Source organism: Giraffa tippelskirchi, chromosome 8 (genome assembly GCF_054371585.1).
Source record: "Giraffa tippelskirchi isolate mGirTip1 chromosome 8, T2T-mGirTip1v1.2.pri, whole genome shotgun sequence".
In the NCBI taxonomy this organism is placed as follows: Eukaryota; Metazoa; Chordata; class Mammalia; order Artiodactyla; family Giraffidae; genus Giraffa; species Giraffa tippelskirchi.
In genome coordinates, this window is record NC_137282.1 from 113,210,125 (window position 1) to 113,223,111 (window position 12,987).

The 12,987-nt window shown below is 34.0% G+C and overlaps 1 protein-coding gene across 4 annotated transcripts in view; it reads right to left on the minus strand.

The window, feature by feature from the left end:
* CREBRF (CREB3 regulatory factor) overlaps positions 1-12,987 on the minus strand; it is a 68,121-nt gene that overhangs the window by 4,592 nt on the left and 50,542 nt on the right. For 2 of the 4 annotated variants that reach the window (XM_081520512.1, XM_081520513.1), the window contains exons 8-10: positions 12,011-12,133; positions 5,113-5,248; positions 1,117-2,887 (exon numbers count right to left, since the gene is read on the minus strand). In XM_081520512.1, coding sequence (XP_081376638.1) covers positions 5,133-5,248; positions 12,011-12,133 — 239 coding nt within the window. In that variant the 3' untranslated portion in view covers positions 1,117-2,887; positions 5,113-5,132. Of the gene's footprint in view, positions 1-1,116; positions 2,888-5,099; positions 5,249-12,010; positions 12,134-12,987 lie in introns of those variants that run through there. The other 2 variants (XM_081520511.1, XR_014062186.1) reach the window with 2 other exon arrangements.

The following is a 12,987-nucleotide window of genomic DNA, read 5'->3' on the forward strand; positions in this document are numbered from 1 at the left end:
GTCAGCCCTAGTATCACTGTTAACCACAAATGCTAAGTTATAGGACAAATCCTAGGGAAAGAAGGTTAAAAAAAAAAAAAGCAGGCAGTGGAATACAGTGTCATAAAAATGTGGTGAAAGGCAGATACAGTACACACATATACATTTCTGTTATTTGGTTCTGAAAAAAACAAAGGGCGAAGGGCAAGACACAGTAATCAGTCCCGCTCACATCCACCCAGAATTTAATTAACTACACAATTGTGTTTACATTGTTATGAAAAAGGCAAACCTAGTTCACCCAAACTTGGCACACTGAAATACCCAACTCTGATGTTCCTCACTAGTCACCAAGTCGTCAATTCCAAAATACTATTCAGAAGTAGTTTTAAGGTTTTGTTCCCTCACCACTACCCCCAAATCTCTCTTTTCTAAAGGAAAATGGCAATTTGGCATAATTCAGTTACTAGGTGTAATTTCTACGATTTCAGTCAGTTTACTCAGCATGAGGATTATGCTTCAACACATAACCCCACTTGCCTATGGAAATGTAAAACTGTCAGTAGTACATTGTCATCATCTTCCCCAAGATGCTTATTCCTTAAAACGAAACAACCATTCCTACAGTTGACATTCATGGTTACATCCCAATGTGTCTGAAATATTAAAAAACATGGAGTCATCTTCTCATAATGCCCTTATTAAGATTACAAAGATTACAAAAGAATCCACAAGTATTACGGCACTGTGTGAGACTTATTTGTCATGATCTGAGGGAAGAACAAGACTGCAGTTCTGTGCAAAGTTGTGGAAATGGCCTCAGTTCCATGGGAAATGGTATTCCACAATAGACTTCACTAGAAGGATAATTGAAACCTTTAACACTGAAAGCATAATTCAATGCATTCTCAAAATTCAAGTTTCAAGATTTGGAGAGATGCTAACATTCTGTTACATAATTAACTAGAAAATACTTGAACAAAATTTTAGGAAGACTATATAAAGAAAGGGAACATAAGTTTGTGTTAATTCTTGCTGAAGGCAACTTGAATTCGTTTCTTAGAAAGTTAACTAAATCTTAGCAGCTAAAATATTTTTAAATGTATGGAGTAAAGAAAAGCACATCCATTCTTGACATTTTGGTGAATAAACTAACAGCTTTATTAATGAAGGCAAACATCAGATAATTGTATGAATATTATATATAAAAAAAGAAATCCAAACTAACAGCATTGTATTTCAAAAGTACTGTACTTCTGTTTCTTTTAAAGAGACTTGTCATCTGTTTTATAAAACAAACAAAATGAGTACTCTTTTCCTAAAAAATTCTGGAAAAATGAAATGGTCAATTTCAAGCTGATGAACTGAACACACCTTTCTTTAAATGCAGACTATTGCTAAGGAGCAAATAAAGTCAAGCATCAGAAAGAAGATGTATGAAAAATTCATGAAAGTTAGGAAAAAGGGATGTAGTGAAATTACTGCTAATCTTTCCCCCTCATATTCAAAGACCATTCAAAACTGGTCTTTCATACAAATATAAAATAACAATAGAGAGAGGGAATTTAAAACCATACTCATCTGAAATCCTTCATGATGTTTTTATAATAGCTCTGATTCTCTTACCAAAAAGTTCAAAGTGAAAGATTTAGGAAGTGAAAGGGAATGAAGACGTTTTGTTTTAAATGTACAAGTAAGGCACAATATAAAGCCACATCATAATCTGTCATGAAGGATATAGGAAAGGACAAGAATCGTACATGGTACAGTAGAACAAGCAATCATATTGACTGAAAAAGTGTGGCACCCAATTCAAAACTCAGACAAGATCTTAACAAGAACTGGACAGCATGCTTTCATATGGAGACAAACTCTATAAAGAATCCAGTGTATCTGAAACGAGGAAGAACATTTTCTGTTTTTTTAAATCATAGTAGTACTAGAGTCAAAGTTTATAATTGCTTTGGGAACAATGGGTTTATTTGAGGTGAATTCACAATGCCTTCACTTAACATAAGATTCTGGACTTCATTATGAGCTATCTGTATACCATGAATGAACACAGAAAACCTTTAGAGAGCTCTTCTCTAATGATCTTCACCCAAAAATACATGCCACAATTTTCAAAAACAGAACATGTACAATTGTTGGGGTTTTTACGTTACCCTTATAAGATTTGTTTGTGTGATACACTAAACGTATATATTTTAATGACAATAGAGGAAGCAGATTATTACTGGCATTAAAGTACAACCATTTCTAGACGGTTTTAAATGCCACAGAGTCCCCTGGTTAAAATGTAAAGCTGCACAGCTTGCCTATGTCATCTTTATGATAAAGTTAAAACAGCAAGAGGATTTAACTTTCACTCTACATTTTACTGCCAGGTTTTTATTTAGATCAAGTATCGCTGCAGCATTCTGACCAGCCCAGATTTAGCAGCAAATGGCAGGAATCATATAAAATGCAATTTTTTTTTTTAACAAAGTGCTTTTTCTAAGATATACATACATATATAAATAGGTAGGTACAAAATAAAGTGTCAACATTAAAAAGCTCAACTATTTAAAAGCTTTTAACTATTTAACTTAAGTAGTACATATAAAACACTGAAATGCAAGGATATGGAATCTACTAAACAGATTCAAAGTCTTTTTTCTGAAATGCAAGACCAAAAAATCAAATTCTGGTTCGCAGACAAGAAAAAGGTATAAAAAACCAGAATTCCTAACAGAGCAGCTAGAAAGGGGCAATTTTATAAACCTCATCAGCTGAGTCTCTACCATGAAGTGATTTTCACCTGATTGCAAAACTGCCATATTTTGGAACATATTTCAATTTCCCAGACACACTCTGTCAAAACTTCATATACCTCCAAGATACAAACCTGTGCTTTGCCTTCTCCCACCTAAAAATGAAAAACATTGACCAATAAACTTACATTCTATTAAACCATTAGATCTGAGCTTATCTGTTTAGTGTGAATGCACTAACCACGTACATTTCCACCAAGCATACAGGGTAATCTTGTGCATCACAGTTGAGCTAAGGTGTTAAGACAATCCTTTTTGGAGATTCTTCTTCATAATGTCAAAGAAGCATGAAAGCAACATTGCTCAGTTGTTACTGTGCGTTTTAGAACCGAACCTTTATAAGCTATAGCTTCATGTGCTATCACTTACAAATGGGAGAGGGTGGTGGGCAGGAAGAAGATAAAAGGAAACACACTGTATAGACAAAATATAATTAAAAATAAATTCTCCAAGGGGTGTGGAGAAGTAGTTGGAGAAAGATATTTTCCCAGCAGTTAGGTCTGAAATTTTGGGTTTTTTTTTTTCTGGCTAAACAGGATTTTTTTTAAAAAGATACAATTTTTAAGTTAACAGTTTTCAGAGTTCAAAACACAAAATCTGAAAATAAAACAGTAAGAGAGACAGGATGGAAAGATTTGTAGGGAAGGTTTATAACGCTGCCTTGACATAAGAAATTTCTCATCAAGAGGTAAAGCTTTAACATAGTTAAAACACTGACTAATGAAGCTGTTTTGTGTGAACAAAAAGAGCACCTAAAAACTAAATGTGTTAATATTTCTCAGTTCTAGAAACTATAGAAGAAGAATAAGTCACATGTTAAGTTTGAAGAAGCTAGTTTGAAAATACCTGTACAAAAATATAAAAATCTATAAATTTTTTTGTTTTTGTTTTAAGCTTGTGTTGATCTTTGAAAATATTACATGCACAATAATACATCAATTGGAAAAGTGGCAACTAAAGAATTAGATATTTTTAGCTTTTTTCTTTCTTTACATATATATACATAATACAATAAAAATAATCTGTATTTTGGTTGTTTGGTGGAAGTATACTACAACAAGCTAAATAAACTTTTTAATTTTCAAGGTCAAAAACTATTTTACCAATAGCTTACTAAAATGAAATATATTAAAATTTCCTACAATAAGTGCAGAAATAAAAAGACTGACAGACACCTAAATGGCCACCAACTTATCTACTATGGAAGCAAACTAGAGGAACAGCAAAATAATATCTGTGTGTGTGGATGCTCCTTCTGTAGATAATTGGACCCAAACAGAAATAAAATTCACAGTTCAGTAAGATCCCTAACCCTGACCTTTTCGTTTTTCTTTTTTTTCTCCTTTTTTTTCATACATTCATACAGTATCATGTAAGCTGTGCAAAACTTTACTTAGACTGGCAGTTTGCCATATCAGTTGCATTTGTCTTTGGTACAAAAAATAAAACAATCGCAATAATGTGCAAGTATTTGTCTTCTTCCGGTCAAGTACCGAAATATGAGTTTTCTAGAGCCATCTTTTTTTTGTTTGTTTTTTGTTTTGTTTTTTATACAATACACAGACTCTGTGGCATATATCTACATTTCAACATAGTCCTATATACATTCAAAAATTTTGAAAAAGAGTTGGAACAAAAAAACATTTAAACTCCCTAATTTTTCCACCTATATATCTTGTTTTTTTTCCTCATTAGGGTTTTCATCATACAAAATATTACCAGTTTTATAGTTTCCCCAAAATACAAGGCACAAAGAATATGCTTTTTTTTTCTTACTTGCACAGACATTATATATATATATTTATATATATATTTATATATACCATATAGAGCTCGGAAAATGAACATCTAATATGGCACATGGGCATGAGTGCTGGGTTGTGCCATGTACAAATGAGAGTAACAGATGTGGAAAATTAGAACAAAAAGCAATAATTCTAAAAACAATCAAAACTGACTGTTTAAAAAAATGCTTCCTCAATTTTTTTGTGTGTGGTTCAGAGCATAAACCTGCCACAATATTTGGCATTTACTATTATCTTTACTCTTTCAAAGTGTCTTGCTTTAACAGATTTTGTAATCTGTAACTAAACATCTATTTAAATGTATGATTTTCAACTCTGATGCCAGTAGCAGTTTTAACCATGGTTTATGCTCTGAAAAATGCAATAATCAAGTATTTTGGATCATGCTTTACTTATGCTACTTAGTTCTTAAAACAATGTAACCTAATTGTAAATGTTTACATAATGCTAAACTGACATGCAAAACAGAATGAAAATTTACAATGAATAACGTGACAAACACAGACATTTCTGACCAGTGGTCCAATGAAGCCGATTACACTTTTGATGTTGGTATCCTTAGTCCTACAAGGCCTCCAGTGGGATTGCCTTCTGCAGTCTTCTCTAACACTTGGTTAACAAACTCTGAGGTTTGCCCAGCAACTGGGAGACCTGAAGAAAAGAGTAAAAGGCACACTTAGATATATCTGAAGGTAAGGAACAGGAAAATCTGAGGGTCGGGGTGGCCCTCAGCTTGATACGAGTCCTAGATGAGTGCTTGCTGCTTGCTACTGCAGCCCAGAAAATAATTCTACCCACAGTAACCACTGCCTACAAGACGAGCAGGGTCAAACCAAGAACAGTCCTAACACGTTAAACCCTAAGCCTGCCAACAGACACTGTTTCCTAAAGCCTACCAACATGTCTTTTTCCTGTTCTTTCACAGCCAGTCTCTTCCAACTGCCTCAACTTCACTACATCTCACGGATGGGCTTCACCCATGTGACCGAAAATACATATCCACAGGATGTTTTCAGTCATTTTTTATAAGGATTCGATCAATTTTATGTGCATTTTTCTTCATTTTAAAGGTAAGTGGATAAACAAACAAACTTGGAAAAGGAAAGAAAGGTGGGAGGTACTGAATGTATGTTGATTTTTTCATCTTCCTCATCCTCTATGACTGAGGTTGAAGATATCTGATTTATTGATTTTCAATAACAGAGGTATATGTGTTTTAAAATATAATAAAAAAATAAGCAATTAAAAGGATAAGGAAGCATAAAAATCTACTTAGTAACTGCTAAATATTTAGTCAATATACTGCAGAAGAGTACTGACACCATCTTAACCATGTGATCACATTCACTGGGACCAGTAACTGGACAGACTGATACTGTGTGTCTCTTCTTTTTAAGACTTTTTTTTTTTTGATGTGGACCATTTTTAGCTCCCTAACCAGGGATAGAACCCACACCACCTGCATTGGAAGGCCAAGTCTTAACCAAGGGACCATATATGTTTCTTGACTGACATAATGAGAAGGATATAACCTACAATGTATTCTTGCCAAGAAAATTTAACTGTATCTGATCGTGGGGAAACAGGTGAATTCAGATGTTGGGACATTTTACAAGATCAACTACCTGGATTTTTTTATGGAAAGAAAAAAGACTAGGAGACTGATTTAGATTAAAGGAGAACAACAACAAAAAACTAAATGTAACTCATGATCCTTAACTGGATCAAAAACAAAAAAGCTATAAAGGACAATATTGAGACAACTGGGGAAATTTAAATATGAACTCCACATAGATGTTATAGCAATGTTGTACCAGGAAGTGACAACAGTATCATGTCTAAGTAAGAAAGTGTCCCTGTTCTTGAGGAATACATGTTGAAGTAGTAGTTAGGGACGAATAATCATGTTTGTAAGTTACCTTCAAATATTTAGGGAAAAATGTAGATAGAGGCAGAACTAAAGCAAATGCAGCAAAAATATTAACATTGGTTAATCTAGCTGAATGGCATGCAAATGTTCACTGGACCATTTATTTCTACTTTTCTTGTAGGACTGATATTTTAAATGAAAAGTTGAGAAAAAAATTAAGTACACATTATAATTAAAAAGTAAGCCTTACAAGACAAAAATGCAGAAGTAGAAAATAATCAGAGGACACATACAAAATGAAACTATAATAATATGGATGACAACAGAATATGAACAGTATGAATGACAACAGAAAGCAAGAAAGTCATATGAACAATCCTAACAGATCTTTTGATGACAGAAGTTAAAACCAAACATGTATCAATAAATAAAAATGAGTGAAACACACCCATTAAAGAAAAACTCCTGGGGACTCCCTTGGCAGTCAAGTGGTTAAGAATCCACCTTGTAGTGCAGGGGACATGGGTTTGATCCCTCATCCAGAAACTAGGATCCCACGTGCCATGGGGCAGCTAAGCCCGTATCCCACAGCTGCTGGGCCTGTGCTCCAGAGCCCGCACCCTGCAGTTCCTGAAGCCCATGCCTAGAAGCCATGCTCTGCAACAAGAGAAGCTACCACAGTGATAAGCCCACGTGCCACAACTAGAAAAGCCCACACATGACAATGAAGAGCTGATGCACTGCAATGCATCTGAAAATAAATAAATAAATTTTTAAAAAAGAAAGAAAAGCGCCTAGGCTGATTAACAAAGAAAAGACAAACTATAAATTATATATAAAAATCTAGGAGTGAATTTATGGTATTAAAATCAAAATGAAGTCTACATTTTAATCTAATTAAGACCTTTTAAAAAGAGATCTCATATAAAGCAGTACAGAAAGACTGAAAATTAAAGGGTAGACAAAAAAGACAATTCTCAAAATGAGAGAAAATTAATTATAAATGAAGCAACTGACAAAGGGTTAATCTCCAAAATACATGAGCAGCTGATGTAGCTCAAGATCAGAAAAACAAACCAATCAAAAAATGGGCAGAAGACCTAAACAGACATTTCTCCAAAGAAGACTAGATGGCTAATAAATACATGAAAAAATGCTTAACCTCACTTGTTTATTAGAGAGATGCAAATCAAAACTACAATGAGGTTATCACCTCACACCAATCAGAATGGTCATCATCAAAAAATCTACAAACAATAAATGCTGGAAAGGATGTGGAGAAAAAGGAATTTGTTTGCACTGTTGGTGGGAATGTAAATTGATACAGCCACTATGGAGAACAGTGTGGAGATTTCTTGAAAAACTAAGAATAAAACTGCCATATGACCCAGCAATCTCACTACTGGGCATATACCCTAAGAAAACCACAATTCTAAAAGACACCTAGATGTCTACTGACAGATGAATGGATAAAGAAGTAATGGTACATATATACAGTGGAATATTACTCAGCCATAAAAAATCTGAGTCAGTTCTGGGGAGGTGAATGAACCTAGAGCCTGTTATACAGAGTGAAGACAAAGAGAGAGAGACAACATCATATATTAATGCATATATTAATATATGGAATCCAGAAAAATGGTACTGATAAACCTATTTGCAGGGCAGCAATAAAGAAGCAGATATAGAGAACAGACTTGTGGACACAGCAGGGGAAGGAGAGGGTGGGATGAACTGAGAAAGTAGCATGGAAACATATATATTACCATATGTAAAACAGACAGCCAGTGCAGATGTATTGTAGCTGCAGGGAGCTTAACCCAGCTCTGTGACAATCTAGAACGATGTGTTGGGATGGGGGTTGGAAGGGAGGTTCAAGAAGTAGGGGACATATGTATACCTATGGCTGATTCGTGGTGATATATGGCAGAAACCAACACAACATTGTAAAACAATTCTCTTTCAATAAAAAAAAAAAAAAACTAATGTGGAGGTTTAAAAACTCTTTTCTATACATGTAAATTTCTGGATATCCTGGTATGTTTATGTCATTATTCCATCTGAAATTGTTTTTCCTTTATTTTGTCCTAATCAGAGAACAAATTATAAGTTGATTTCCTCAACAAAATCTTACCAAAAAAAAAAAAAGGGTAGGCAAAGGGTTACCAAGCAAATATAAATAATAAGAAAGTTGTATTCATGACTGTAATATCAGACAAGATTGAATTCAGGAAAAAAGCTGTAAACAAAACCAAAAAGTATATGTTCTTGATGATAAAGTCATCTATAATGAAGGGGAGGTAACGTACCGCGTGGCGACCATAGTTAGTAACACTGTCCTGCATGTGTGAAAGCTGGTAGGAGAAAGGATCTTAAAAGGTCTCATCACAAGAAAAAAATATTGTTAACTATGCATACTGATGGATGTTAACTGGACTTATTGTGGTGATCATTTTGTAATATATACCAATATCAAACCAGTACATTATACACCTGAAACATAAAATGTCAATCACACCCCAAAAAATTAGAAGCAAAATGAAAAAATTAATTCCTGAAGTTAAAACTAAAAGGAATATAAGAGCCACAAATAAACACAACAGATACGCATTTAAGAGAACAGCAGTGAAAAGGAAAGAATTTTAAAATTAGAAATGAAGAGATCTTCTTAAATTTAAGAAAAAGTAAATATACCTCAGAAAATACTGAAGATAGGTATATGGATCTTCTTCAAAGAAGATCCAATCCACAAATAGTAAGTGTCCCCAAAGAAGAAAACTACAGCAAGGGAACAAATTAAACACTAAAAGATCTGAAGCTATTTATTGAAAGCACAGAGTGTATATGAGACTACTGACCTAAAATGACCAACTCCAAGACATAGTCTAGTAAAGTTACTAAGATTTAAATAAAAAGAAAAAAAATCCTGCTGACATCTGGGCAAAAACAGCAAATGACATAAGGGGAAAAAAATCAGACAATTACTAGCTTTTCAAAAGCAATACTTTATGCCAGAATAAAAATGGAGAAACACATTTAAAATACTCAAGGCAGGAAAATGTAAGTAAAGGACTGTATCTGGTAAAATTGATAATCAGGTATAAAGGAAAAAGCACAAACTTATCAATATATAAACCTTTAAATTAAAAAATAAAAAGGCAGAATTTTTTTCTTACAAAACATTAAATTCCTCTCTTTACCTAACACAGGAAGACTATGTAGAAATAAAAGTCTTTCAGGGAAAAAAACTCAAATGTTTATAATGTAACATGGTAATATCAACAACTAATACTTACTGAGCATTGAGAATTTGTGTTCAGCAGTATGCTAAGTGCTTTATACGTACTCTTTCCCTTTAACCCACACAACTGTCCACATTTTATAGATGAATAAAATTAGGTTGAGGGAAGTGAAGTTACTTCCCCACGGTCCTCAGGTAGTAAGTGGCAGGGTCAGGACTTGAATCTAGAACTAATTTCAAATACTCTCAATTTAACCATTATGCTAAATGAGCTTTTGTGTTTTTAAAACATATCTTAATTTCTGCATATGACCAGTGGATATTGCCAGAGTCAAACAGAAAAAACTAGCATTTTTTGTGTGTGTATAAAAAGATAGGGAACAAGGCATGCAGAACCTAAAGTATCTTAAAATAATGAAATAGTTTCAAGAATGAGGATAAATGTTCAGTGGAATCAAATGTTACACAGAATGTCAAGAAAAATAAATCCTCAAGTAAGTCTACTGGACAAGGCACTTAGTGGGCCCCTTGTGAATTATACAGGCCAGAACCTAGCTAGAGATGAGTGTCAGCTGACAAGGCCAAGCGACGGCACATGGGTACAGTGCAAGCACCTGCAACTAGCGGAACTGATTTCTACTCCTAGTCCCCCCACTTGCTGGCTAGAGGACTCGTGGCAAGTTACTTACTACCTTGTTGGGCTTCCAATTCCTTATCTGTAAAACCAGGATAATAAGAGTACCTCCACAGAACTGTGGAAGTAAATGACTAAACAAACCTTAATAGTCAGATCCTGGATCACAGTAAGTACTATACAAATGCGAGCTGTTTACCTCTTTCTAGACTAATGAATTCTTTTTTCTTGTCTCTTAAATCTCTCTTTCATATCTTCTCCATTGGCCTTCAAATATGAAAGTTGTCAAATTTCATGAAATCTTTGGGTTAAAATCTATATGCAGTGCTAATTTTACTAATGATTCCCAACTGCCCTTCAGAAACACTAGTATATTTTACATTCATTGTGAACACAATGCTGACAAGAGAAACTGATAAGTCATTTCAAAAACAATGAGAAACTTACTAAGTACATGGAAGCATTCAATGTGCATTTATTTTCAATGAAAGAAAATGCAATTATTTTAGCAGTAGATTTGGTATACAGGAATATTTATACTCTGTATAAACAGAAATAAAATACTCTTGCTCATCCCACTCCATCTAAGAATCTTAATTTCTTCATAGTAATTACCATAATATTATTATTATTTCTGGTTTTCTGTTTATTCTTTATGCTCCATTTTTAGACTGCAAGCTTCTTAAGAAGAGAAGCAACAAAGTCTTTGCTTAATCCCTGTGTTCCCCAATATCTGGCACATAGTAAGGCATTGAAAAAATTTTGTGGAATGAATGAATTTATAACAGTTGGGTATCAGAAAAGCTGTCTTAAATTCTAAGATATTTACAATTGAATTTTTTTTACTAACAGTGTTTGGCACTCTAAAATTCAGGTAACGAATTAATGATTGAAAAGTAAGCTCTAATTCTTTTAAGTGAACTGATTCAGTATACAGTCAGCATTCTGGGGAAAAATGAACTGGAAGAAAATTTTCAGGTAAGTGAAACTTACTACTGTACAGAATGACGATGTAAGAACCAGTTTTTAAGAGACAATCTTAGAAAAAACACTGTTAAACAAAGGACCAATTTATGATGCTTCAGGGTTTTCAGATTTTGTTACGCTGTAAAGCTGTCGGGGTGCTACTGATCAGAGGCTGATCTGATCTGCTCCTACAGCAGCTAAGCTCTTGGTTCTCCAGGGTTCAAATGTCTCTGTCTACGTTAGCTACCTCTACCCTCCCTCTGTCACGTATCACTCTGCCTGACTTCTGTTTGGCCACCTCTCTGTTCCTCCCTATGTGGCACAATCTGTTCAGGGATGGAAAACCAGATAAGCAAGTTTGTTAGAATCCTCTGAAAGAGTAAAACAAGTAGCTAAGAACCTCTACTAAAGTATATACTGCAGGCTTGACAAGGTCAAGGACCTTTATTTTCCCCAAAGAAGGTTAAAGTTGCTAGAAGTTTATCCCTCCCAAGTGTTAAAATAGTTCAGTGATGAAGGCTAAATAATAAGTTGTGGTAACCAGCAGGACATGTTCATGATGCTAAATCTTCTCGTAAAGGAAAGTAACTACAATGAGAGCTCTTGAGTTTTTCCTTAAAAGAATTTTTACTATTCCCTTGAATCATATACCTTATACTGCATGTTATTATTTGTTATTAATTTATCCAGTATTCTTCTTACCAAGAGTATCTTTAATGAGGATTTCAAGCTTCTGTCCCATGTTGGGTCCTCTCTCCTCTCTTGGATTCTGTACTCGGTTTACAATCTCTTGCTTGATGGAGTTGATTACAAACAATAAATTATCTGTAAGACAGAACAGGACACTTGGAACATGTCACTAACATGGAAAAATTTACTTTTAATTGTGTAATAACAGATAATTAAAAATGAAGAACATATAAGAAAACATTAGGCAGTGATGGTTGCAAGCTTTCTTATCCAAAGAGATTAATTTCAAATGATGTGCCGCTTTTGATAACAGGCTGCAGACATGTATCAATGTTCACTATTCTGTAAGCAATTTGTCCTACTTGTCTTCACAGCTTTAAGACCTATGACAGTGTCTGATACTGACTCATTTAGTAAATGTTTATTAAATAAATCAAAGCTCTTTAAAGACAAAGCTTTAAAAACAAATTTCTCTGCCTTTAAGAAGCTTTAAAAAAAAGAGCAAAGTTAACCAAAAGTAAATAAGGAGGAAAATAATAAAGATAAAATCAATAAAACAGAACACAAACACACAATAGAGAAAGTTAACAAAGTCTAAAGCTGGTTCTTTGAAAATATCAACAAAATTAGTCCTCACTCCCACCCTAATCCCCATCCCCAGCTAGACTGCTCCAACACCTATAGCCAGAATGAAAAAGGGGTTATCACTTGAAAACAGAGCCATTCAAAGGATAATAAGAACACGCTCTGCTAACAAACTGAAAAACTTGGATGAAATGGACAAATTTATTGAAAATGTTACTTAACATGAAGAAATGAACAGCCCATTTCTAACAAAGGAATTGAATTTATCCAAAAATACTTCCAAAAGAAAACTCAGAGGATTTTAATGTAAAATTCTATCAAATATACAATGAAGAAATAAAAGCAATCTTATCAGACTTTTTCAAAAAAGAGGAAGAAAGATCACGACTGAATTCATTCTATAA